General features: G+C 40.7%; 1 protein-coding gene and 1 long non-coding RNA gene across 2 annotated transcripts in view; both read left to right on the forward strand.

Moving 5' to 3' along the window:
• The window catches only part of LOC133577002 (uncharacterized), a 13,635-nt gene extending 9,272 nt beyond the window's left edge, over window positions 1-4,363 (forward strand). Inside the window, exons 2-3 of the long non-coding RNA XR_009811692.1 lie at window positions 2,560-3,478; window positions 3,615-4,363. This is a non-coding gene — a long non-coding RNA (uncharacterized lncRNA). The remainder of the gene's footprint in view (window positions 1-2,559; window positions 3,479-3,614) is intronic.
• A 6,228-nt stretch (window positions 4,364-10,591) lies between these two features.
• LOC133617292 (uncharacterized) lies at window positions 10,592-27,555 on the forward strand. Its single transcript, XM_061977529.1, has 5 exons — window positions 10,592-10,619; window positions 10,708-10,749; window positions 12,058-12,244; window positions 21,838-22,138; window positions 26,450-27,555. The coding sequence occupies exons 2-5, from the start codon at window positions 10,724-10,726 to the stop codon at window positions 26,845-26,847; spliced, it is 912 nt and encodes a 303-aa protein (XP_061833513.1). The 5' UTR covers window positions 10,592-10,619; window positions 10,708-10,723; the 3' UTR covers window positions 26,848-27,555.
• Window positions 27,556-27,827: the final 272 nt, after the last annotated feature.

Consider the following 27,827-nt stretch of genomic DNA (forward strand, 5'->3'; position numbering starts at 1 on the left):
CATGTGGCTTGAGTCAACATTAGCCATTAGCTTGGAGAATGAATGGAGAGCGGATGCCAATGGCATGAAACATCCCCGCAACGGGAGGAGAAACACCCGCGGCATTGGGGCGAGCAGAGCAGAGAGCGTTGTCGTTCACTGAGTGATTCATGTCGTTAATCCGCGGTGAAAGAATCGTTCGCTCAGTCCCTCCCCCCGCCCCCATGTGACGTTCGCCGACGTCACAGAATGCGCCAGTTCCACTCATACCGGCATGGTCGCGGCGGAGCTCGACTGAACTGAGAAAGGAACGAATCAGTTCATGAAGTGATTCGGTTCAGTACGTTCACTCAAAAGATTACAGACAACATTATCTGTCAGATGCATCAGCACTTCATCAGAAGAACATATATCAGAATGCTGAAAGGCCCACTCCTCTTCATAAGAAACAAGAACAAAAGCAGATGGAACTATTAGTTTAGTGGTAGTGATTCTCACTCAACCTTGGCGTTCAGCCTAAAACCTTCATTTAGCCGTGGTCTTGGAAAGCCAGCAGAATTGAAGTGCTCTGGAGGGTCGCACGGTAGCTGGCTGTGACAGGTGATGGAGGACAAAACCTGGATGGGAGTCGATTGTGGCCCAAATGACCACCCAAATTAGTTGTTAAGAGTTATTTTGATCATGCAGGAACGTCTTCAAAACAATGTGGAAACAGGACAAAACGTGCTGCTCGATCCAAAGCTATTTCTCCGATATGGACTCCCAAGATTCAAAGGATGAGCAATGAAGTCACCTAAAAGTGCTCACTTGTCAAGTTCATCAAAGTCTTCTGGGCTACCGTATTTTCCGCACCATAAGCCGCCCTGGGTTATAAGCCGCGCCTTCAATGAACGGCATATTTCAAAACTTTGTCCACCTATAAGCCGCCCCGTGTTATAAGCCGCATCTAACTGCGCTAAAGGAATGTCGAAAAAACAGTCAGATAGGTCAGTCAAACTTTAATAATATATTAAAAACCAGCGTGATGTGGGCGCGCATGGAGTCGTATATCAACATGGACGGAGCTGCGTGAAAAAAGCCACCCGGCCTCTTCGCGTAAACTTCCCTTAACCACTCGCTCGTCTTTTCTTCATCCATCCATCCCTTCGAGTTAGCTTTTATGATGACGCCGGCTGGAAAGGTCTCTTTTGGCAAGGTCTTCCTTTTGAATATCACCATGGGTGGAAGTTTCTGGCCATTAGCATGGCAAGCTAGAACCACAGTGAAGGATGACTTCTCATTCCCTGTGGTGCGAATATTCACCGTACGTGCTCCCGTTGTATCCACAGTGCGGTTCACAGGAATATCAAAAGTCAGTGGAACCTCGTCCATGTTGATAATGTTCTCTGGCCGGATCTTTTTTTCAGCTATCTTGTTTTTACAATATGCACGGAAAGTAGCCAGCTTTTCTTGAAAGTCTTTAGGCAGTTGCTGTGAAATAGTAGTCCGTGTGCGGATGGAGAGATTGCGTCTTTTCATGAACCGGAAACCTGTCGCCATTTTGTGGTCTTTACAGATGTAAACACACAAAGGAAATGAAACGTAATATCCGCGCGCTTCTTCTTCTTCTACGCGGGCGGGTGGTTGCTTACAGTAGACCGCGGGTGGTTGCTTACAGTAGAAGAAGAAGCGCTTCCTGTTCTACGGGGGCGGGTGCTTACCTTGGCGGTTGCTTGCGTAGAAGAAGAAGCGCTTCCTGTTCTACCGGGAAAAAAGATGGCAGCTGTTTACCGAAGTTGCGAGACCGAAACTTTATAAAAATGAATCTTAATATTAATCCATATATAAAGCGCACCGGGTTATAAGCCGCACTGTCAGCTTTTGAGTAAATTTGTGGTTTTTAGGTGCGGCTAATAGTGCGGAAAATACGGTACTTTGGTCATTATTTGTTCAGAATTACCAGTGGGTAATTACCAGTGATATAAATCCACAGATGGATGAATATTTTGGATTAATGGTATATGCTTGGATGATAGATTGATATTCATCTGCTTGGATGCTTGTATGATTGGGCCAAATAGTCTTATCTTGTGGGATTGTCTAAACCACCATGTAAGCCAGCGCTTCTCCATTAGTGAGGAGGGCCCCCCTTGGTGCAATCCCAGGGGTGCATGATTCATCAGTATCATACAGTATCATGCTCCAAAGCCCACTTTGAAAAGCTGTGGGCTACAAAACCTGCTCGTTGTAGCCATGAATCCTGACTTCCTCATTTTAATAAATAAATAAAAAAAATCAGCACCAATTGTTTTATTCATTTTTGTTTTGTAGGTTAAAATGTTGTATATATTGTGCTCCTGAATCAATGATACAATGTATTAATATTCATTGAGTTTATTTTATTTTATTTTAGTTTTCAATACCAAAGTGTAAATCAGTCAAAAAATGTTGATAGTTTAAATAAGGATTATATATGGTTTGTTTTTTTTCATTTCAAGCAAATTGATGCACTTTAAATATTTTCTGATACAGAATAAAAAAAACAATGCAAATAAAATGAATCTTTGTTATAAGTTGATTTATATTTTGTTATGTTTGCAGAAAGGGAGTTGACGGCTCAGACACCAGGGGGCAGTAATGTTCATCCATCCATTTTCTACCGCTTATTCCCATTCGGGGTCGCGGGGGGCGCTGGAGCCTATCTCAGCTACAATCGGGCGGAAGGCGGGGTACACCCTGGACAAGTCGCCACCTCATCGCAGGGCCAACACAGATAGACAGACAACATTCACACTCACATTCACACACTAGGGACCATTTAGTGTTGCCAATCAACCTATCCCCAGGTGCATGTCTTTGGAGGTGGGAGGAAGTCGGAGTACCCGGAGGGAACCCACGCAGTCACGGGGAGAACATGCAAACCCCACACAGAAAGATCCCGAGCCCGGGATTGCACCCAGGACTGCTCAGGACCTTCGTATTGTGAGGCAGATGCACTAACCCCTCTTCCACCGTGCTGCCTAATTTATATATATATATATACATATATATATATACTAAACAATACTAACTAAACCAAACTAAGGAAATGGAGTGTGTGACAAAACCCAGGAGTGTGTGTGTGTGTGAGGCTATGTGTAAGGTTAGCTGGAGTGTGTGTTACCAAGTGTTGAGGAGAGCGAAGGAACAAGGCAGTCCAAATCCACTGGGGAAAACAAGGGAAGATCCTCAAGGGTAAGACTGGAGAAGACACTGAGGGAGGACAAGCAAGGACGTCAGGCACGGAGGGAAAACGCAGAGCGAGAGAAACAAATAGCATAATGCTTCGGCCGATCCCTGGGTCCACTGATCCTTTATCCAGCTCGCCCTCATCAGTCCCAGGTGTGCAGATTGCCAATCGTCTGCAGCCGCGGGCGTTGCGTGGGCGTGTCCTGGCATGCTGCCAGACAGAGTGTTGGCGGTCCCAGCTGCCGGGGAAAGGCGAGTTGGAGCCCGCGCCGTGACAGTAGCCCTGGTTACAGTAAGCTTCACGTCTCTGGCTCCTCTCTTCGTGCCTTGTCCTGATCTGTCCTTGTCATCTCCTGTTCCCACAGTCCTCTCCTGTGTCTACCTCGTGCCTTGTCCTGATCTGTCCTTGTCATCTCCTGTTCCCACAGTCCTCCCTGTCTCAGCATTAGCCGTGCGCTTCTGCTCCTGATCTTCCCCCCGGACTCTGACTGCCTTCTTCGATCCTCGACCCCCACGCTCAGACTTGGATTTCTGGACACCTCTCTCCTGCCCCACGGACCTCGCTCGGATCATGAATCCCCTGCAAAGGATGCTGGTTTTCAGGAGGATGTACAGTAGATTATTATAGATGGAAATACAGGGTCACCCAGAAGTTAACAGAACCCAAAAATAAACCTGTAAATTTACATGTTTCAGGGTACACATCTAAGTCGACTTTGAGCATTGCGCATATAAGAACAACAGTCTTCCCCAAAATGTCTTTGTCATTATCCAAAAATAATGTTACACTATTGAATGGAAGCAAGTCAAACACTAGCGGCAGGCGGAATACAGGTGCTGAGGCTGAAGCTTGTCCCTTTAGACCACCCACAAGTTTATTATTGGCTTTCTTGGGGGCTGCAAGTAACATCTGACCAATCCAGCACTTCAGGGTGTCATCATCATCATCATCATCATGTACCAGTCACTTTTAAAATCAAGAATTTGTGGCGAACCATCAAAATCAAAGTTTGGCGCCATGCCACACCCACATTCTATAGCAGTGGCAAAATGTATTTGCATTTTATCATCGACCATCAGTTTAGTATTTGTCTGATCATCTAAAGTCATGTAATGACAATGTGACTGCTGATGGTGAGGAGTAGTTTTCGCCACCAGGCTCCGCCCACTATGTATGGGTATGTTTAGGTCCTGACCCATACGGTATCATCATCATTTTTACCAATTATGATCAAGATCTGAATTTGTTCAAAATGTTAGCGGTAGAAAATGGATGCATGGATGGGTTATGGCGAAGCATCAGATCAAAGTTTGTAAGGGGGTGCTATTGAGTCAATTTCAAATTTTCATGTTCGGGGCCCCCCCAAAAAAATGAGTGAGTTGTAAAGCGCCTCACAAATGTGACTGAAGTGGGAGGATCATTATAAACTAAGCAAGGAGGTGAGGGGAGCAGTGAGCAGCAGTGGTGGCTGCGCCCCGGAATCATTTTTGGTGAAGGTACTATACTCTGTTTTGAAAGGGGCATGACGGCGCGTCGTTGTCAACGTGGTGACATTGCTGGTTTCACGAGCAGAGGAGCATGTTGGGCAGCGCACACACACAGAGTACTTACAAGCAGACACAGTGTGTAGACAGAAAAGGGAGAATGGGCGCAATTTGGTGTAAAAAGTCAAGATAAAGGTGAAGTTCTAACACTGAAACACCCTCAGGAAGAGCTGCTTTAAGACATGCAGCTAACGTCCATCCACAGTGTTTTAGCTACTTCTAAATCACTAATCCTGGCCTCCATGGTGACAAATAAAGTAAGTTTCTTACAAGTACCATTATCACTGGAGGACGAGGAAGAGCTAAACATGCTTCACTACACACCGTAGGAGGACACAATAGCTCGCCGCTAACAAAAACTAGCACTGCTCAATGTAAACAAACGCCATGGGTGGATCTACACCTGACATCCACTGTAATGATACCAAGTACAATAGCGTATCTAGTCAATAGTACTATGATTACATCGATATTTTTTATCATCACAAATACTTTTTTCTGTAAGTATATTATGTTTATAAAGTCAGGTGATATGTCCCTGGACACATGAGGACTTTGAATATGACCAATGTATGATCCTGTAACTACTTGGTATCACATCCATACCTAAATGTGTGGTATCATCCAAAACTAATGTCAAGTATCAAAGAAGAGAAGAATAAGTGATTATTACATTTGAACAGAAGTGTAGATAGAACATGTTCAAACAGAAAATACCGTATTTTCCGCACCATAAGGCGCCCTGGGTTATAAGCCGCGCCTTCAATGAACGGCATATTTCAAAACTTTGTCCACCTATAAGCCGCCCCGTGTTATAAGCCGCATCTAACTGCGCTAAAGGAATGTCAAAAAAACAGTCAGATAGGTCAGTCAAACTTTAATAATATATTAAAAACCAGCGTGATGTGGGCGCGCATGGAGTCGTATATCAACATGGATGGAGCTGCGTGAAAAAAGCCACCCGGCCTCTTAGCGTAAACTTACCTTAACCACTCGCTCATCTTTTCTTCATCCATCCCTTCGAGTTAGCTTTTATGATGACGCCGGCTGGAAAGGTCTCTTTTGGCAAGGTCTTCCTTTTGAATATCACCATGGGTGGAAGTTTCTGGCCATTAGCATGGCAAGCTAGAACCACAGTGAAGGATGACTTCTCATTCCCTGTGGTGCGAATATTCACCGTACGTGCTCCCGTTGTATCCACAGTGCGGTTCACAGGAATATCAAAAGTCAGTGGAACCTCGTCCATGTTGATAATGTTCTCTGGCCGGATCTTTTTTTCACCTATCTTGTTTTTACAATATGCACGGAAAGTAGCCAGCTTTTCTTGAAAGTCTTTAGGCAGTTGCTGTGAAATAGTAGTCCGTGTGCGGATGGAGAGATTGCGTCTTTTCATGAACCGGAAACCTGTCGCTTAGTAGGAGCCATTTTGTGGTCTTTACAGATGTAAACACACAAAGGAAATGAAACGTAATATCCGCGCACTTCTTCTTCTTCTTCTTCTACGCGGGCGGGTGGTTGCTTACAGTAGAAGAAGAAGCGCTTCCTGTTCTATGGGGGCGGGTGCTTACCTTGGCGGTTGCTTGCGTAGAAGAAGAAGCACTTCCTCTTCTACGGGGAAAAAAGATGGCGGCTGTTTACCGTAGTTGCGAGACCGAAACTTTATGAAAATGAATCTTAATATTAATCCATATATAAAGCGCACCGGGTTATAAGCCGCACTGTCAGCTTTTGAGTAAATTTGTGGTTTTTTAGGTGCGGCTAATAGTGCGGAAAATACGGTAAGCAGATATTAACAGTAAATGAACAAGTAGATTAATAATCCATTTTTTACAGTTTGTCCCTCATAATGTGTAGAAAATAATAGGTGTATAAATGACACAATATGTTACTGCATACGACTAATTAGGAGTCTTTGTTTGTTTACTTACTACTAAAAGACAAGTTGTCTAGTATGTTCAACATTTTATTTAAGGACTAAATGACAATAATAAACATATGTTTCTTGTACCCTCATTTTTTTTTGTTCAAATAAAGCCAATACTGCCATTTTCTTGTGGTCCCCTTTATTTAGAAACGTATCGAAAAGTGTCAAAATACATTTGAGTACCGGTACCGGTACCAAAATATTGGTATGGGGACAAAGCAAGTAGAAAGAAAAGCGTTGGATTGGTCCACTGACTTGAAAGTGGGCCAGGAAGTTGCAATGGCATGGAGCCATAAAACAACATCATCAAAGACATATTAGACCTAATCAAAGACATATTAGACCTAATCAAAGACATATTAGACCTAATCAAAGACACATTAGACCTAATCAAAGACATATTAGACCTAATCAAAGACATATTAGACCTAATCAAAGACATATTAGACCTAATCAAAGACACATTAGACCTAATCAAAGACATATTAGACCTAGTCAAAGACATATTAGACCTAATCAAAGACATATTAGACCTAATCAAAGACATATTAGACCTAGTCAAAGACATATTAGACCTAATCAAAGACATATTAGACCTAGTCAAAGACATATTAGACCTAATCAAAGACATATTAGACCTAGTCAAAGACATATTAGACCTAATCAAAGACATATTAGACCTAATCAAAGACATATTAGACCTAATCAAAGACATATTAGACCTAATCAAAGACATATTAGACCTAATCAAAGACATATTAGACCTAATTAAAGACATATTAGACCTAATTAAAGACATATTAGACCTAATCAAAGACATATTAGACCTAATCCACTTTAAACACAACACGATTGTTTACTTCATGACGAGCAGAAGTGGGGGAGGAGCCATGAACATGAACATGAACATGACCAGCAGAAGTGGGGGAGGAGCCATGAACATGAACATGAACATGAACATGACCAGCAGAAGTGGGGGAGGAGCCATGAACATGAACATGAACATGAACATGAACATGCTGGCCAAAGTCCATCTGACAATTGAAGAGTGCAAACCTGCCCTCGGCAGCACAGCATGTGAGCGGGGAGGAACATTCTGGACCCACATTCAGGTTTGTCATCATTATATACATGATTTATTTTCATTATGTACAGTACATGATTTATTATCATTATATACATGATTTATTATCATTATATGCATGATTTCTTATCATTATATGCATGATTTCTTATCATTATATACATGACTTCTTATCATTATATACATGACTTCTTATCATTATATACATGACTTCTTATCCTTATATACATGATTTCTTATCATAATATGCATGATTTCTTATCATAATATGCATGATTTCTTATCATTATATACATGACTTCTTATCATTATATACATGACTTCTTATTATATACATGACTTCTTATCATTATATGCATGATTTCTTATCATTATATGCATTATTTCTTATAATATACATTATTTCTTATCATTATATACATGACTTCTTATCTTATATACATGATTTCTTATCATAATATGCATGATTTTTTATCCTTATATAGATGATTTTTTATCATTATGTGCATGATTTATTTTCATACATGATTTTTTATTATATACATGATGTATCATCATTATATACAGTACATGATTTCTTATCATTATATACATGACTTCTTATCCTTATATAAATGATTTCTTATCATAATATGCATGATTTCTTATCATTATATACATGACTTCTTATCATTATATACATGACTTCTTATCCTTATATACATGATTTCTTATCATAATATGCATGATTTCTTGTCATTATATACATGACTTCTTATCATTATATACATGATTTCTTATTATATACATGATTTCTTATCATTTTATGCATGATTTCTTATCATTATATGCATGATTTCTTATCATTATATGTATTATTTCTTATCATTATATGCATGATTTCTTAACATTATATGTATTATTTCTTATAATATACATTATTTCTTATCATTATATACATGACTTCTTATCTTATATACATGATTTCTTATCATAATATGCATGATTTTTTATCCTTATATAGATGATTTTTTATCATTATGTGCATGATTTATTTTCATACATGATTTTTTATTATATACATGATGTATCATCATTATATACAGTACATGATTTCTTATCATTATATACATGACTTCTTATCCTTATATAAATGATTTCTTATCATAATATGCATGATTTCTTATCATTATATACATGACTTCTTATCATTATATACATGATTTCTTATTATATACATGATTTCTTATCATTATATGCATGATTTCTTATCATATGTATTATTTCTTATAATATACATTATTTCTTATCATTATATACATGACTTCTTATCTTATATACATGATTTCTTATCATAATATGCATGATTTTTTATCCTTATATAGATGATTTTTTATCATTTGCATGATTTATTTTCATACATGATTTTTTATTATATACATGATGTATCATCATTATATACAGTACATGATTTCTTATTATATACATGACTTCTTATCATAATATACATGATTTCTTATCATTATATGCATGATTTCTTATCATCATATGCATGATTTCTTATCATTATATACATGACTTCTTATCCTTATATACATGATTTCTTATCATAATATGCATGATTTCTTATCATTATATACATGACTTCTTATCATTATATACATGATTTCTTATCATTATATACATGATTTCTTATCATTATATACATGATTTCTTATCATTATATGTATTATTTCTTATAATATACATTATTTCTTATCATTATATACATGACTTCTTATCATTATATACATGACTTCTTATCATTATATACATGATTTCTTATTATATACATGATTTCTTATTATATGCATGATTTCTTATCATTATATGCATGATTTCTTTTCATTATATGTATTATTTCTTATAATATACATTATTTCTTATCATTATATACATGACTTCTTATCTTATATACATGATTTCTTATTATATGCATGATTTCTTATCATTATATGCATGATTTTTTATCCTTATATAGATGATTTTTTATCATTTGCATGATTTATTTTCATACATGATTTTTTATTATATACATGATGTATCATCATTATATACAGTACATGATTTCTTATCATTATATACATGACTTCTTATCATAATATACATGATTTATTATCATTATATGCATGATTTCTTATCATATGCATGATTTCTTATCATTATATACATGACTTCTTATCCTTATATACATGATTTCTTATCATAATATGCATGATTTCTTATCATTATATACATGACTTCTTATCATTATATACATGATTTCTTATTATATACATGATTTCTTATCATATGCATGATTTCTTATCATTATATGTATTATTTCTTATAATATACATTATTTCTTATCATATACATGACTTCTTATATACATGATTTCTTATCATAATATGCATGATTTTTTTATCCTTATATAGATGATTTCTTATCATTATGTGCATGATTTATTTTCATACATGATTTTTTATTATATAGATGATGTATCATCATTATATACAGTACATGATTTCTTATCATTATATGCATGATTTCTTATCATAATATACATCATTTATTATTATATACATGATTTATCATCATTATATACAGTACATGATTGTTATCATTATATACATGACATCTTATCATTACATACATGATTTCTTATCATTACATACATGATTTCTTATCATAATACTACGACCAGAGAAACTGTCGGTGAAGTGCCTTAAAAGAGAGCGATTGATTTCACTGTATTGATCTTCTGCCTTCTCCTTTTCATGCCAGCAACAGTTTATTCCATGTGTGAGTTCCATGAAAGCCAAAGTTAATCAATGACAGCTGAGCACAAGGAGAGGACGGAATAGCCCTCGCATGTCGGAGGTACTTTTGCACGCCAAATGCTTTCAACCAGCGTGTTTCTTTGTTTTCGTGCTGTGAGATGATTCTCTTTTCACATCTCACCCTGCAGAGAAGAAAAGGACAGAATGGCATCACGTCTCTGGGCTGAAAGGTAAACATTGCACGCTTTCTTTTATTCCTGCGGCTGGCCTGACGGCGCTAGCGTACGCATACAGTACAGAGTACACAGCTGCCGTGTGCACAATCTGCATACAGTACAGTATGTGTTGAGTACACAGCTGCCGTGTGCACAATCTGTGGACTAAATAAGCATATTTAATTGTCAACGAGACGTAGTTGAAATGAAATGTTGACCTGCACCTCAGTAATGACATCATAGTCAGTGAGACACTACATTGCACCTCAGTAATGACATCATAGTCAGTGAGACACTACATTGCACCTCAGTAATGACATCATAGTCAGTGAGACATTACATTGCACTCAGTAATGACATCATAGTCAGTGAGACACTACATTGCACTCAGTAATGACATCATAGTCAGTGAGACACTACATTGCACCTCAGTAATGACATCATAGTCAGTGAGACACTACATTGCACCTCAGTAATGACATCATAGTCAGTGAGACACTACATTGCACCTCAGTAATGACATCATAGTCAGTGAGACATTACATTGCACTCAGTAATGACATCATAGTCAGTGAGACACTACATTGCACCTCAGTAATGACATCATAGTCAGTGAGACATTACATTGCACTCAGTAATGACATCATAGTCAGTGAGACACTACATTGCACCTCAGTAATGACATCATAGTCAGTGAGACACTACATTGCACCTCAGTAATGACATCATAGTCAGTGAGACATTACATTGCACTCAGTAATGACATCATAGTCAGTGAGACACTACATTGCACCTCAGTAATGACATCATAGTCAGTGAGACACTACATTGCACCTCAGTAATGACATCATAGTCAGTGAGACACTACATTGCACCTCAGTAATGACATCATAGTCAGTGAGACACTACATTGCACCTCAGTAATGACATCATAGTCAGTGAGACACTACACTGCACCTCAGTAATGACATCATAGTCAGTGAGACATTACATTGCACTCAGTAATGACATCATAGTCAGTGAGACACTACATTGCACTCAGTTATGACATCATAGTCAGTGAGACACTACATTGCACTCAGTAATGACATCATAGTCAGTGAGACACTACATTGCACCTCAGTAATGACATCATAGTCAGTGAGACACTACATTGCACCTCAGTAATGACATCATAGTCAGTGAGACACTACATTGCACTCAGTAATGACATCATAGTCAGTGGCCATGAGGTCATCTGACATGTGCAGTATGTTCAGTAAATATTTAGTGTATATTGCAGTGTGAAGAAGTTTTAATCTGCGTTCAATCTCGTCCTGGAAGGCCTTGGACACGCAGATGCTGCGCCTCGAGTCTCGCCTGGAACCAGGCCTTGAAGCCGCTGATGCCCACCCTCTGCCTGGTGGTGGTCTTCGTGTATGGCCTGGCCGACAAGCTCCGCGCCTTTGTGGCCGGCATCTTCATCCCCCAGTACCACTACCCGTACGTTGTGGGTCTCTGCTTCGGACAGGTGTGTGCTGATGTCAGCTCCTTCTTCAGACAAAAATGTTGACTTCATAGCTGCCAGGTGAGGCGTATTGAAGGCCATTGTCCGTGAGGGGTTGGGCCTTGTATGTTTAAGCAAATCCGTCCAAAGGTTGAGTTGTGTGAAGGAAGAACATTGAATGATGTAGTGCTTCATGTAGCCTTGAGCATGCAGTGGAACATTGGAGCAGACCTCGAATGATGTAGCGCTTCATGTAGCCTTGAGCATGCAGTGGAACATTGGAGCAGACCTCGAATGATGTAGCGCTTCATGTAGCCTTGAGCATGCAGTGGAACATTGGAGCAGACCTCGAATGATGTAGCGCTTCATGTAGCCTTGAGCATGCAGTGGAACATTGGAGCAGACCTCGAATGATGTAGCGCTTCATGTAGCCTTGAGCATGCAGTGGAACATTGGAGCAGACCTCGAATGATGTAGCGCTTCATGTAGCCTGGAGCATGCAGTGGAACATTGGAGCAGACCTTGAATGATGTAGCGCTTCATGTAGCCTTGAGCATGCAGTGGAACATTGGAGCAGACCTCGAATGATGTAGCGCTTCATGTAGCCTTGAGCATGCAGTGGAACATTGGAGCAGACCTTGAATGATGTAGCGCTTCATGTAGCCTTTAGCATGCAGTGGAACATTGGAGCAGACCTTGAATGATGTAGCGCTTCATGTAGCCTTGAGCATGCAGTGGAACATTGGAGCAGACCTCGAATGATGTAGCGCTTCATGTAGCCTTGAGCATGCAGTGGAACATTGGAGCAGACCTCAAATGATGTAGCGCTTCATGTAGCCTTGAGCATGCAGTGGAACATTGGAGCAGACCTTGAATGATGTAGCGCTTCATGTAGCCTTGAGCATGCAGTGGAACATTGGAGCAGACATTGAATGATGTAGCGCTTCATGTAGCCTTGAGCATGCAGTGGAACATTGGAGCAGACATTGAATGATGTAGCGCTTCATGTAGCCTTGAGCATGCAGTGGAACATTGGAGCAGACCTCGAATGATGTAGCGCTTCATGTAGCCTTGAGCATGCAGTGGAACATTGGAGCAGACCTTGAATTCCTGAATTCTTGGAATGCAGGAATGTGTTGTGCATTGGAGGACTCTTTCACGCGAGTAGAATCATTACACTAATTAACGCTTTATGTTTTTATTTCCTCCTTCCATACATTGTCTGACTTACCATATTTTTTGGGACTGTAAATATAGTATATAAGCCACACCCACAATATTTGATAAAAAAAAGATTTGAAATTCCATATTTAAGCCGAAGATATATACGTTGTGAAATTAGTTGATTACACAAAAATACTTTGTAAATATATTTTTTACATACCTTAATTGTTTCCAAATGGTGTCTGTTACACGGCAGTAAAACGGTTGGACAAACAAAACAGAAGTCACGGTCAAGGAGCCACTAACTGCGCAAGCTAGCTCTCCAATCAGCTAAACAGACTTACCGTATTTTCCGCACCATAAGGCGCCCTGGGTTATAAGCCGCGCCTTCAATGAACGGCATATTTCAAAACTTTGTCCACCTATAAGCCGCCCCGTGTTGTAAGCCGCATCTAACTGCGCTAAAGGAATGTCAAAAAAACAGTCAGATAGGTCCGTCAAACTTTAATAATATATTAAAAACCAGCGTGATGTGGGCGCGCATGGAGTCGTATATCAACATGGACGGAGCTGCGTGAAAAAAGCCACCCGGCCTCTTCGCGTAAACTTAAACTTACCTTAACCACTCGCTCATCTTTTCTTCATCCATCCATCCCTTCGAGTTAGCTTTTATGATGACGCCGGCTGGAAAGGTCTCTTTTGGCAAGGTCTTCCTTTTGAATATCACCATGGGTGGAAGTTTCTGGCCATTAGCATGGCAAGCTAGAACCACAGTGAAGGATGACTTCTCATTCCCTGTGGTGCGAATATTCACCGTACGTGCTCCCGTTGTATCCACAGTGCGGTTCACAGGAATATCAAAAGTCAGTGGAACCTCGTCCATGTTGATAATGTTCTCTGGCCGGATCTTTTTTTCAGCTATCTTGTTTTTACAATATGCACGGAAAGTAGCCAGCTTTTCTTGAAAGTCTTTAGGCAGTTGCTGTGAAATAGTAGTCCGTGTGCGGATGGAGAGATTGCGTCTTTTCATGAACCGGAAACCTGTCGCCATTTTGTGGTCTTTACAGATGTAAACACACAAAGGAAATGAAACGTAATATCCGCGCGCTTCTTCTTCTTCTACGCGGGCGGGTGGTTGCTTACAGTAGAAGAAGAAGCGCTTCCTGTTCTATGGGGGCGGGTGCTTACCTTGGCGGTTGCTTGCGTAGAAGAAGAAGCACTTCCTCTTCTACGGGGGAAAAAGATGGCGGCTGTTTACCGAAGTTGCGAGACTGAAACTTTATGAAAATGAATCTTAATATTAATCCATATATAAAGCGCACCGGGTTATAAGCCGCACTGTCAGCTTTTGAGTAAATTTGTGGTTTTTAGGTGCGGCTAATAGTGCGGAAAATACGGTAATAACTCCACGCTGACGTTTTGCTGAATTTACTGAGGAATTTGTGAAAGTGAAACAACACAAAAAGAATGTCATTGTAAGTTAATAATACTAATACAGACACTCGTAAACCTCTGGATTGGCAGACCGGGGTGGTGGTTCCTCTCTTTAAAAAGGGGAACCGGAGGGTGTGTTCTAACTATCGTGGGATCACACTCCTCAGCCTTCCCGGTAAGGTCTATTCAGGTGTACTGGAGAGGAGGCTACGCCGGATAGTTGAACCTCGGATTCAGGAGGAACAGTGTGGTTTTCGTCCTGGTCGTGGAACTGTGGACCAGCTCTATACTCTCGGCAGGGTCCTTGAGGGTGCATGGGAGTTTGCCCAACCAGTCTACATGTGCTTTGTGGACTTGGAGAAGGCATTCGACCGTGTCCCTCGGGAAGTCCTGTGGGGAGTGCTCAGAGAGTATGGGGTTTCGGACTGTCTGATTGTGGCGGTCCGCTCCCTGTATGATCAGTGTCAGAGCTTGGTTCGCATTGCCGGCAGTAAGTCGGACACGTTTCCGGTGAGGGTTGGACTCCGCCAAGGCTGCCCTTTGTCACCCATTCTGTTCATAACTTTTATGGACAGAATTTCTAGGCGCAGTCAAGGCGTTGAGGGGATCCGGTTTGGTGGCTGCAGGATTAGGTCTCTGCTTTTTGCAGATGATGTGGTCCTGATGGCTTCATCTGGCCAGGATCTTCAGCTCTCACTGGATCGGTTCGCAGCTGAGTGTGAAGCGACTGGGATGAGAATCAGCACCTCCAAGTCCGAGTCCATGGTTCTCGCCCGGAAAAGGGTGGAGTGCCATCTCCGGGTTGGGGAGGAGATCTTGCCCCAAGTGGAGGAGTTCAAGTACCTCGGAGTCTTGTTCACGAGTGTGGGAAGAGTGGATCGTGAGATTGACAGGCGGATCGGTGCGGCGTCTTCAGTAATGCGGACGCTGTATCGATCCGTTGTGGTGAAGAAGGAGCTGAGCCGGAAGGCAAAGCTCTCAATTTACCGGTCGATCTACGTTCCCATCCTCACCTATGGTCATGAGCTTTGGGTTATGACCGAAAGGACAAGATCGCGGGTACAAGCGGCCGAAATGAGTTTCCTCCGCCGGGTGGCGGGGCTCTCCCTTAGAGATAGGGTGAGAAGCTCTGTCATCCGGGGGGAGCTCAAAGTAAAGCCGCTGCTCCTCCACATGGAGAGGAGCCAGATGAGGTGGTTCGGGCATCTGGTCAGGATGCCACCCGAGCGTTCCCTAAGGAGGTGTTTAGGGCATGTCCGACCGGTAGGAGGCCACGGGGAAGACCCAGGACACGCTGGGAAGACTATGTCTCCCGGCTGGCCTGGGAACGCCTCGGGATCCCCCGGGAGGAGCTGGACGAAGTGGCTGGGGAGAGGGAAGTCTGGGCTTCCCTGCTTAGGCTGCTGCCCCCGCGACCCGACCTCGGATAAGCGGAAGAAGATGGATGGATGGATGGATGGACACTCGTAAACATGTTAGCATATTAGCTAATGACGCTAGCTTATTTACATTACAATAGCAGGTAAGAATATGCATGAAAACACAACTATCAAACATGTGAGGGTTTAGTATATTAGCACGGTTTAGTTATATTGTCTTATAATGTTCAAATATTGCTTTGAGTGATGAATGAAGAGACCGTAGGAGTGGGACCGCTATGGATGACGAGTAGATGGTATGGCACTCAACAGAAGGAAATACTGGAGACCTGCAGTGGGCCAACTCATCTAAAAGATGGCACCATAGCACAAACAATAACACACCCTTTAGAATGGATCTGTGGGTGTTTTATGGAGACTTTTTGTTGAATACAAAACATTATGGTCGTTAGCAAAGAAAGAATCCATTAATTAGCCACACCGTATTATAGGCTGCAGAGATCAAAGTGTTGAAAAGAAATGAGCGGTTTATAGTCCAGAACATACGGTATAGTTGGGTTGCAGTCACATGACCTAGAGCAGGAGTGTCAAACTCACATAGAAAGTGTCAAACTGAACAAAGCCGTGGGCCAAGGTTGAACAAATGAACCTTTTAATAGGGACCCAAACAAGTTTTAATAGGGACCCAAACAAGTTTTAATAGGGACCCAAACAAGTTTTAATAGTGACCCAAACAAGTTTTAATAGTGACCCAAACAAGTTTTGCATTGAATATTGAACAAGCAAGGCTTATATAACTTTATAGTGACATGCAAAATCCAGTTTCAAATAATAATAATAATCATTAAAAAATATCAATGGCATATCAAATAAAATTGAAATACAAATTGAATGCCTCTTTTCTATTTGTAGCCTTCTGAGGTAAATATCAAAATAAACATTTTCCACAGGCTAATAATACATTTGAAAGTGAAAGAACAATAATGAATGAATCAAACATTCAAGCCTTGAAGCAGCAAGAGAAAGTGCATGAATAAAAAGTTAATTATTGCTCAGTTTGCTACACTGATTTGCTTTGACACTGAATATGGAACAAGCAACGCTTATATAACTTCATAGTGCAAAATCATTTGATTTCAGATTGAATCTATTTAAAAAAGTGTAACCGAGGGTTTATAAATGTGGCCTATACTGTATGAAACTACAAAATAACAAACACGGAGGCTCCAGTTTACACGAGGACCACTTTATTTACCTTCTTTCAAAAACCTCCGCAACGTGACATCGCTTCCGCTCTTAGCGCCTTCAAAATAAGAGGTCAAGGCATATACTGTATAACAGCGCATAACAGGAACGTAACATCACAAAGAGGAAAGCCCATGAAAATAGGTTACAAAAGTTATTTAATAAGAAGCCAAAAAGTGCAAAAACAATAATGTTCGTGTTGGAGGAGTTGTGAATTAGGTACACCAGCTGTCTGCAGGTGTATCTAATGTTGTGGCCATGCAGTCATTCACAACTCCTCCAACACCAACATTATTGTTTTTGCACTTTTTGGCTTCTTATGAAATAACTTTTTTAAATAGATTCAATCTTGCACGTGGAAAGTTTAAGTGTGGGCTTTAGTTGATATAACAATTCTACGGCGGGGGTGCAGGAGGCGAGCCTCAGCCAGTGCGTCTTTTGCAGCCGTTTTATGATCGCTCAGCACAAGAAATACGTTACACACATACAGTTGTTGACAAAATACACTGTACATTATATACCTCAGCTAACTAAACTATGGAAATGTATAATATAATTCATATAGCAATACGGTCTCACTGCACAGCAGGCCAGCAGTTAGCCGAGTCCGTCCATGGTGAGGCACTGAGTGACGTGCCTCAACTGGCTGCTGATCACCGCACCGTCTCTTCTCAGTATTTGAACGGCAAATGTGAAAATTCAGCGATTTTGAATAAAAATAATCTAAAACTGGTGAAGTTAAATGGAAAATAACTTTATTGTATAATCACTGGATACATTTAACAATTTAATATATATTTTTTTCTTTTTACATTTTTTTTCTTTCCATGATGGCAGGTGAGGCCCCGCCTCACCTGCCTCTAGTGACTGCACGTCACTGTGACAGTTGTAGTATGACGTCTGGGAGAGAGGCACAGGGAGGCGGAATGAGCCCAAGCGTTGCGCAAGAACACGACTGACCCAGAGGAGAGAGCTTGGCTGGCCCGCCAAAACAACAGCAGAGCATTATGGGATTTGTAGTATTAGCGGTGAATAATACCGGCGGGCCAGCTTTAATGTTGCTTTGATATTGCCTCAGGCGCCAAATGAAATGACACGGTGGGCCAGAGTTTGACACCCATGACCGAGAGCAGGGGTGTCCACACTTTTTCAGCAGGCGAGCTACTTTTTAAATTACCAAGTCGAGGTGATCTACCTCATATATACACACACACACACACACACATATATGTATATATATATATATATATATATATATATATATATATATATATATATATATATATATATATATATATATATATATATATATATATATATATATATATATATATATATATATATATATATATATATATATATATATATATATATATATATATATATATCCTACGGATCACGATTGAAGCCAACAAGCAAACCGTCAACTTCCTTGACGTCACTTTCAACCTGAGAAATAACAGCTACCAACCATTCACGAAACCCAACACAACACTCCAATACGTGCACCATGACAGCAACCACCCACCCACCACCACGAAAAGAATACCTACCGGAATCAATAAAAGGCTATCGATGCTGTCATCTAGCAAAGCTGAATTTGACCAAGCAACCCCCCGTACCAAAAAGCCCTTGATGAAAGCGGATACAATTTCACCCTCACCTATGAACCCACGCCAGGAAACCAGCCAAAAAAGAACAGAAAACGAAACGACATCATCTGGTACAACCCCCCATACAGCAAAAACGTCTCAACGAACATTGGACACAAATTCCTCAATCTGATTGACAAACACTTTCCCAAAGACAACACCCTAAGAAAAGTATTCAACAAGAACAACATTAAATTGAGCTACAGCTGCATGAACAATATACGACAAATCATCTCAAACCACAACAAAACAATTGCAAATGAGCCGTCGACCCCCAGACAGAGCGACTCCAAAACCAACAAAGGATGTAACTGTCGAAAGAAACCTGATTGCCCTCTCAACGGGGGGTGCTTACAAACATCAGTTGTCTACCAATCTAAGGTAATACGCAAGGACATTAACACATCCGACACATATGTAGGATTAACCGAGGGAGAATTCAAAACCAGATGGAACAATCACAAGGCTTCTTTCAGGAACAAAAACCTGCGAAATACCACAGAACTCAGCAAACACATTTGGGACCTCAAAGACAATAATGTTGAATATTCAATAACATGGCAAATTCTTGCATCCAGCACACCTTACAATAGTGGTAATAAAAGATGCAACCTATGCTTGAAAGAGAAACTGTTTATTATTTACCGTCCAGACCTGTCATCCCTCAACAAGCGCAGCGAAATTGTCACAGCATGCCGCCACAGACGGAAACACCTCCTAGGTAACACATGAGCCAATCACCACGCCCCTACGCCAGCCTGTACCCACCCACTCTGTGCCCATCAAAATCTCCTGATGATTGAGGGTACCCCCCCCCTCATGAAACAGGCCTGTAGAGATGAAATAGTCTTGTGATTTTTTTCCCACACACACACATATATATATATATATATATATATATATATATATATATATATATATATTTAATTTATATTTATTTATTTTGACGTTTTTGTTTACATGTTAAAGGTGTTTTAATGAATATACATGCATGTTTAACACATATAGATTCCTTTCTTTCATGAAGACAAGAATATAAGTTGGTGTATTACCTGATTCTGATGACTTGCATTGATTGTAATCAGACAGTAGTGATGATAACGTCCACGTTTTCAAACGGAGGAGAAAAAAAGTTCCTCCTTTCTGTCTAATACCACATGAAAGTGGTTGGTTTTTGGCATCTTATTTGTCCAGCTTCCATATTCGTTTTTGTACACTTTACAAGAAATACATTCCGTAGCTTGCGAGCTCGTTTGCGCTGGCTTTCGGAGACTCTTATTTTGTTAGCGCAGGCGCGATGGAGCGGCACTTTTATTGTGAAGACAGGAACTGTGCGGTCAGTCTTTAGGCTTTTGACGGGAGGTACGGTTGAAATAAAAAGTGTTTCTGGCCTTCCTGACGGTCTTTTTTCCTCCACACTGAGCTGGCAGCAGCCGGCATCATTTCACAAGACGTCGAAAGTGACGTCGTAGTGAAGATTTATGATCGCTCATTTTTAGGTCTATTTTTTTTCATGCCCGCCTGGCTGGCGGTCGACTGACACGATGGACGTAATGGGCACCCCTGACCTAGAGGCACTTCTGGGTTTCAGGCCATGGTCTAAGCCCCACTAGACTACTGCTTATTTACATCAATCACTGCAGATTTAGGCTTATTTTCAAATGTTTGGAGGCAAATATAAAAGCGATTATAAGAAAATATTTGAAATGGGATGGAGTGTATTTTTACACCCTTAAGAACAATATTATGAAACATTTTTAAAGCATTTACCATCACCAAGATGTTACTGCTACCTCACTTCACTATTTAGAGAAGAAAAGATTGGAGTCACATCACGTCTTTATGCTCCACACTTTAAACATTCATCGCTGAAAGACAAAGGAAATAGGTCATAAAAAGTATCAATAATTATGGATATTGATGGATATAAAAAAAGGACAGTACAGGCCAAAAGTTTGGACACACCTTCTCGTTATTTCCATGACTGTTTACATTGAAGATTGTCACATCAAAACTAGGAATGAACACATGTGGAGTTATGTACTTAATAGAGATGCGCGGTTTGCGGATATAGACAGCAGCTAGGACGGTGGCCATGGAAGTCGGAACCCGCTAAGGAGTGTGTAACAACCCACCTGCCGAATCAACTAGCCCTGAAAATGGATGGCGCTGGAGCGTCGGGCCCATATACCCGGCCGTCGCCGGCAGCGAGACGTGCTTGGAGGTGCGCTCAGCGCGGCTCCCATATGATTGCGCACTGGTGTGCGTCTGGGTCGTGACAGCGTGGCACGCGAATGTCCGTACTGCATTGGATCAGTCTCCTTTCTTTAACAGGCAAAAGCTTTATAACCTCACTAATGCCTTGCATCGTCTATATTAGATATATAACAACGGGCGGGTGCGGTTCTGATCAAATGTTACATCGGGTGGATGGCGGATGGTTGACGACTTTCTGATGCGGTTGCGGATGAAATAATTGCCTATCCGCTAGTACTCTAGTACTTAACAAAAAAAGGTGAAGTAACTGAAAAGATGTTTTATATTCTAGTTTCTTCAAATTTGTGGAAACAGAAAAGTGAAAAAGACCCTTGAGATGGAGACGTGGTTGTTTTCGTACAAGTTCATCTCTCTTTTACAGCGCAGTAAACCATTAAAGACTCTATCTGTGATTATAGATCCCGCCCCTTTAATTAGGCAAGGTGTGTGCAACAATAACATGTTCTACAATGGCTTCTTTTTGCAGGCTCTATTGTCCGTGTCCCTCTGCAATCTGCTGCACGTCCTGGGTGTGGCGCCGCTGAGGCGGTACAGTCGACCCCTGGGCGAGCGACTCCTGGTGCCCTCCATCTGCAGCAGCGTCCACGCCGTGCTGACCACGTGGGCCCAGGTCAGCGGCTCGCACGCCGTCCTCTTCCCCCTCGCCCGGCGACTGCTGCCGGTGGTCACCGTGGGCCTGAGCTTTGCGCTGAAGGTAACGGCGCCGCCTTCAGGCCACGCCTCCGTGCCGGTCTCCATCCTGACCGGGTGCTCGCTTGTCCTCACTGGTAAGCCCCACTGCCGTACACGTGTGAGAAGAACACTTTGCTTTACGTGAAAGATGAATGAAACCAGTTGCTCTGAACGTTAGGCTTTTCAAGTGTAAAAAGAAGTTAACCCCCGTAAAAACACAACTTTTTTTTCTTCCTAAAAGCGCAATGAAGTGATTGTCAAACTGGGCTTTATCTAGTGCACAGGTGTCCAACTCAAGGCCCGGGGGCCAGATGAGGTCCGTCGCTTCATTTTACTTGGCCCTGGAAAGAATATGTATCTACTACACTACTGTATTTAATGTTGTCATTATGGTGGTACTTAATGAATACTTAGGTCTACTACACTACTGTATTTAATGTTGTCATTATGGTGGTACTTAATGAATACTTAGGTCTACTACACTACTGTATTTAATGTTGTCATTATGGTGGTACTTAATGAATACTTAGGTCTACTACACTACTGTATTTAATGTTGTCATTATGGTGGTACTTAATGAATACTTAGGTCTACTACACTACTGTATTTAATGTTGTCATTATGGTGGTACTTAATGAATACTTAGGTCTACTACACTACTGTATTTAATGTTGTCATTATGGTGGTACTTAATGAATACTTAGGTCTACTACACTACTGTATTTAATGTTGTCATTATGGTGGTACTTAATGAATACTTAGGTCCACTACACTACTGTATTTCATGTTGTCATTATGGTGGTACTTAATGAATACTTAGGTCTACTACACTACTGTATTTAATGTTGTCATTATGGTGGTACTTAATGAATACTTAGGTCTACTACACTACTGTATTCAATGTTGTCATTATGGTGGTACTTAATGAATACTTAGGCCTACTACACTACTGTATTTAATGTTGTCATTATGGTGGTACTTAATGAATACTTAGGTCTACTACACTACTGTATTTAATGTTGTCATTATGGTGGTGCTTAATGAATACTTAGGTCTACTACACTACTGTATTTAATGTTGTCATCATGGTGGTACTTAATGAATACTTAGGTCTACTACACTACTGTATTTAATGTTGTCATTATGGTGGTACTTAATGAATACTTAGGTCTACTACACTACTGTATTTAATGTTGTCATTATGGTGGTACTTAATGAATACTTAGGTCTACTACACTACTGTATTTCATGTTGTCATTATGGTGGTACTTAATGAATACTTAGGTCTACTACACTACTGTATTTAATGTTGTCATTATGGTGGTACTTAATGAATACTTAGGTCTACTACACTACTGTATTCAATGTTGTCATTATGGTGGTACTTAATGAATACTTAGGCCTACTACACTACTGTATTTAATGTTGTCATTATGGTGGTACTTAATGAATACTTAGGTCTATTACACTACTGTATTTAATGTTGTCATTATGGTGGTGCTTAATGAATACTTAGGTCTACTACACTACTGTATTTAATGTTGTCATCATGGTGGTACTTAATGAATACTTAGGTCTACTACACTACTGTATTTAATGTTGTCATTATGGTGGTACTTAATGAATACTTAGGTCTACTACACTACTGTATTTAATGTTGTCATTATGGTGGTACTTAATGAATACTTAGGTCTACTACACTACTGTATATTAATGCTGCTCATTATTGTGGTACTTAATGAATACTTGGGCCTACTACGCTACTGTATATTAATGTTGCTCATAATGGCGGTACTTAATTACTACTTAGGTCTACTACACTACTGTATATTAATGCTGCTCATTATTGTGGTACTTAATGAATACTTAGGTCTACTACACTACTGTGTTTTAATGTTGTCATTATGGTGTTTCCTAATGAATACTTAGGCCTACTACACTACTGTATTTTAATGCTGCTCATTATGGTGGTTCTTAATGAATACTTAGGCCTACTACGCTGCTGTATATTTTAATGCTGCTCATTATGGTGGTATTTAATGAATACTTAGGTCTACTACACTACTGTATTATAATGTTGTCATTGTGGTGGTCAGATTGAAGGGTGCTGGGTTTGAATCCCAGTCTATTTGACAGTATTTTGTTCCACTTCCATCATACTTTACTGAGCAAGATGTCCTCGATTACATTTGTGTATAGAACAAAATCTTCCTTCACAAGACCCAGGATAGCCCAGTGCTTAAGACTGTTGACTAGGAAGGTAGGGTGCTGGGTTCAAACCTCACTCTGGTTGACAAGTGTTTTGTTCCAACTCCATCATACTTTACTGAGCCAGGAGTCCTCGATTACATTTGTGTATGGAACAAAATCTTATCTTCACAAGACCCAGGATAGCCCAGTGGTTAGGACTGTTGAAGAGGAATGAAGGGTGCTGCTTTTGAATCCTGGAAGGGTTGATATGTAACTTACCAAACTGTGGCTGCAGGCATCAAGGTGACATACAGGTAAAAGCCAGTAAATTAGAATATTTTGAAAAACTTGATTTATTTCAGTAATTGCATTCAAAAGGTGTAACTTGTACATTATATTTATTCATTGCACACAGACTGATGCATTCAAATGTTTATTTCATTTAATTTTGATGATTTGAAGTGGCAACAAATGAAAATCCAAAATTCCGTGTGTCACAAAATTAGAATATTACTTAAGGCTAATACAAAAAAGGGATTTTTAGAAATGTTGGCCAACTGAAAAGTATGAAAATGAAAAATATGAGCATGTACAATACTCAATACTTGGTTGGAGCTCCTTTTGCCTCAATTACTGCGTTAATGCGGCGTGGCATGGAGTCGATGAGTTTCTGGCACTGCTCAGGTGTTATGAGAGCCCAGGTTGCTCTGATAGTGGCCTTCAACTCTTCTGCGTTTTTGGGTCTGGCATTCTGCATCTTCCTTTTCACAATACCCCACAGATTTTCTATGGGGCTAAGGTCAGGGGAGTTGGTGGGCCAATTTAGAACAGAAATACCATGGTCCGTAAACCAGGCACGGGTAGATTTTGCGCTGTGTGCAGGCGCCAAGTCCTGTTGGAACTTGAAATCTCCATCTCCATAGAGCAGGTCAGCAGCAGGAAGCATGAAGTGCTCTAAAACTTGCTGGTAGACGGCTGCGTTGACCCTGGATCCCAGGAAACAGAGTGGACCGACACCAGCAGATGACATGGCACCCCAAACCATCACCCAACCATGCAAATTTTGCATTTCCTTTGGAAATCGAGGTCCCAGAGTCTGGAGGAAGACAGGAGAGGCACAGGATCCACGTTGCTTGAAGTCTAGTGTAAAGTTTCCACCATCAGTGATGGTTTGGGGTGCCATGTCATCTGCTGGTGTCGGTCCACTCTGTTTCCTGAGATCCAGGGTCAACGCAGCCGTCTACCAGCAAGTTTTAGAGCACTTCATGCTTCCTGCTGCTGACCTGTTCTATGGAGATGGAGATTTCAAGTTCCAACAGGACTTGGCGCCTGCACACAGCGCAAAATCTACCCGTGCCTGGTTTACGGACCATGGTATTTCTGTTCTAAATTGTCCCGCCAACTCCCCTGACCTTAGCCCCATAGAAAATCTGTGGGGTATTGTGAAAAGGAAGATGCAGAATGCCAGACCCAAAATCGCAGAAGAGTTGAAGGCCACTATCAGAGCAACCTGGGCTCTCATAACACCTGAGCAGTGCCAGAAACTCATCCACTCCATGCCACGCCGCATTAACGCAGTAATTGAGGCAAAAGGAGCTCCAACCAAGTATTGAGTATTGTACATGCTCATATTTTTCATTTTCATACTTTTCAGTTGGCCAACATTTCTAAAAATCCCTTTTTTGTATTAGCCTTAAGTAATATTCTAATTTTGTGACACACGGAATTTTGGATTTTCATTTGTTGCCACTTCAAATCATCAAAATTAAATGAAATAAACATTTGAATGCATCAGTCTGTGTGCAATGAATAAATATAATGTACAAGTTACACCTTTTGAATGCAATTACTGAAATAAATCAAGTTTTTCAAAATATTCTAATTTACTGGCTTTTACCTGTATATTGTGGCTGTGTTATGTCATTCACTTTTTTTTTTTAACCTATCTTATTTTAATGGTACCCAGTAGAGTTCATTGGTCGACGCTCTTTTATTATTAACTTTCTAAATGTGCTGAAACTGGTTAGAAAACAAAGCTAAAATCATTCATGTGTATTTTGAGGGGAATTGAACCTGTAGACATGATAGTTGGGTCTGGAACTATGAAGTACGTTTTGATTAAAAAGTGATGCTGATGTCTCATATTCTGCTTCAGAGTATCTGTGGAATGCTATGATTTGCTGTGATGTGTTGAAATGTCAAGTGTCTCCTCGCAGCCCGCCATGGTCCACTGGTTGTGGAAGCCCTGGAGTACATGTACGCCCCTCTGGCCGTCATCCTCCTCAGCCTTTCCCTCACCTGGCTGTCCAAAGTGTCCCAATGTGAGCGCCGGGCGTCCTCTTTGGACATCTTCTACACCCAGCTGGTCAACCAGTGCTGGCTGCTGGGCCTCCTGTGGACGCTGCACCCGGACGGACCCCTGCTGGTGCTAAGTCGGGCCAGCTGGCACAGCCTCCTCTTCCACGGGTACCTGCTCGCCATCCTCCTGTTGGGGACGCTGCTCGACTTGGCGCTCGCCATGACGGCGCTGTGCAAGTCTCCTCTGGCTGCAGGTCTGTTGCATGCAGCTGCAGAACTGATGCATCCTCTGGTGGAGCTACTCTTATTGATATAGTGATGGTAAATACCTTAGGTGGTGCTCCAAACGCTTTGTAATACATCATGTTTTTTTTTTTACCACCTCAGGAAACATAATGACAACATTCAAATACAAGAATGTCGTTTAATTAACAAGTATATTTATTTATTTCGGGCCACTGTAACAATACAGAGCGTTTGAACAGTAACACTGTTTAAATATAGGAAAATGAAACGCTGTCCTTTAATCAAGTGATACTTTGACGTGCCACTAGATGGCGCCTGTTCCATGGTTTAGGTCAAGTGGCCCAAATCAGACTTTTTTAAATCAAATTTTTTCCAGCTGACTTTTTATATTGCAAGTTTTTTTTAAATTTTTTATCAAACTCCAGTGTAAAAGTGCACGTCAGAAACAAGACAAGATTTATTTTATGAAATAGTTCAGGCAATCTGCAGAATAAACAAAGTGGGAGGTGTTGATGTGCAAAATCGTTATTTTCAAATTAAAATTATTTATAAATTCTTACCCACGGGGAAAATGTTAAAATGATGGAATATGACAGAGTCAGATGACTGCCCATTTTGTTGTCAGGAGTCTGAATCCACCCTGCATTTGTTTTGGTATTGTCATATTGTGTCTTCCTTTTGGGTGGAAGTTGAAAAAATGTGTTTAAGGATTGGTTTGTTTATGAAGCTTGATGTGGTTTCTGTTATTTTGGGAGAGTTCATTGACATCCATCCAGGCCCGGCCCTAACCAATCTGGCGCCCTTGGCAAGATTTTGGGTGGCGCCCCGCCCCCCCCCCACATCGGCAGTAGTGTATATACTCACAAGAAACCGAATAGCTTTGTCTTTGACCTTTTTTTTTTTACTTACAACTATACCTAATATATAAAGGGGTGGAAAAGTGACTATTACCTGCAGGGCAAACATTAGCTAACCAGAAGGCAATAACAATGTAAACAAAAAACACCTGCTTAAAAGATCTAATACAAATGTCCCTGAGGAATGTAAGGT

Source organism: Nerophis lumbriciformis, linkage group LG02 (assembly GCF_033978685.3).
Source record: "Nerophis lumbriciformis linkage group LG02, RoL_Nlum_v2.1, whole genome shotgun sequence".
Lineage (NCBI taxonomy): Eukaryota > Metazoa > Chordata > Actinopteri > Syngnathiformes > Syngnathidae > Nerophis > Nerophis lumbriciformis.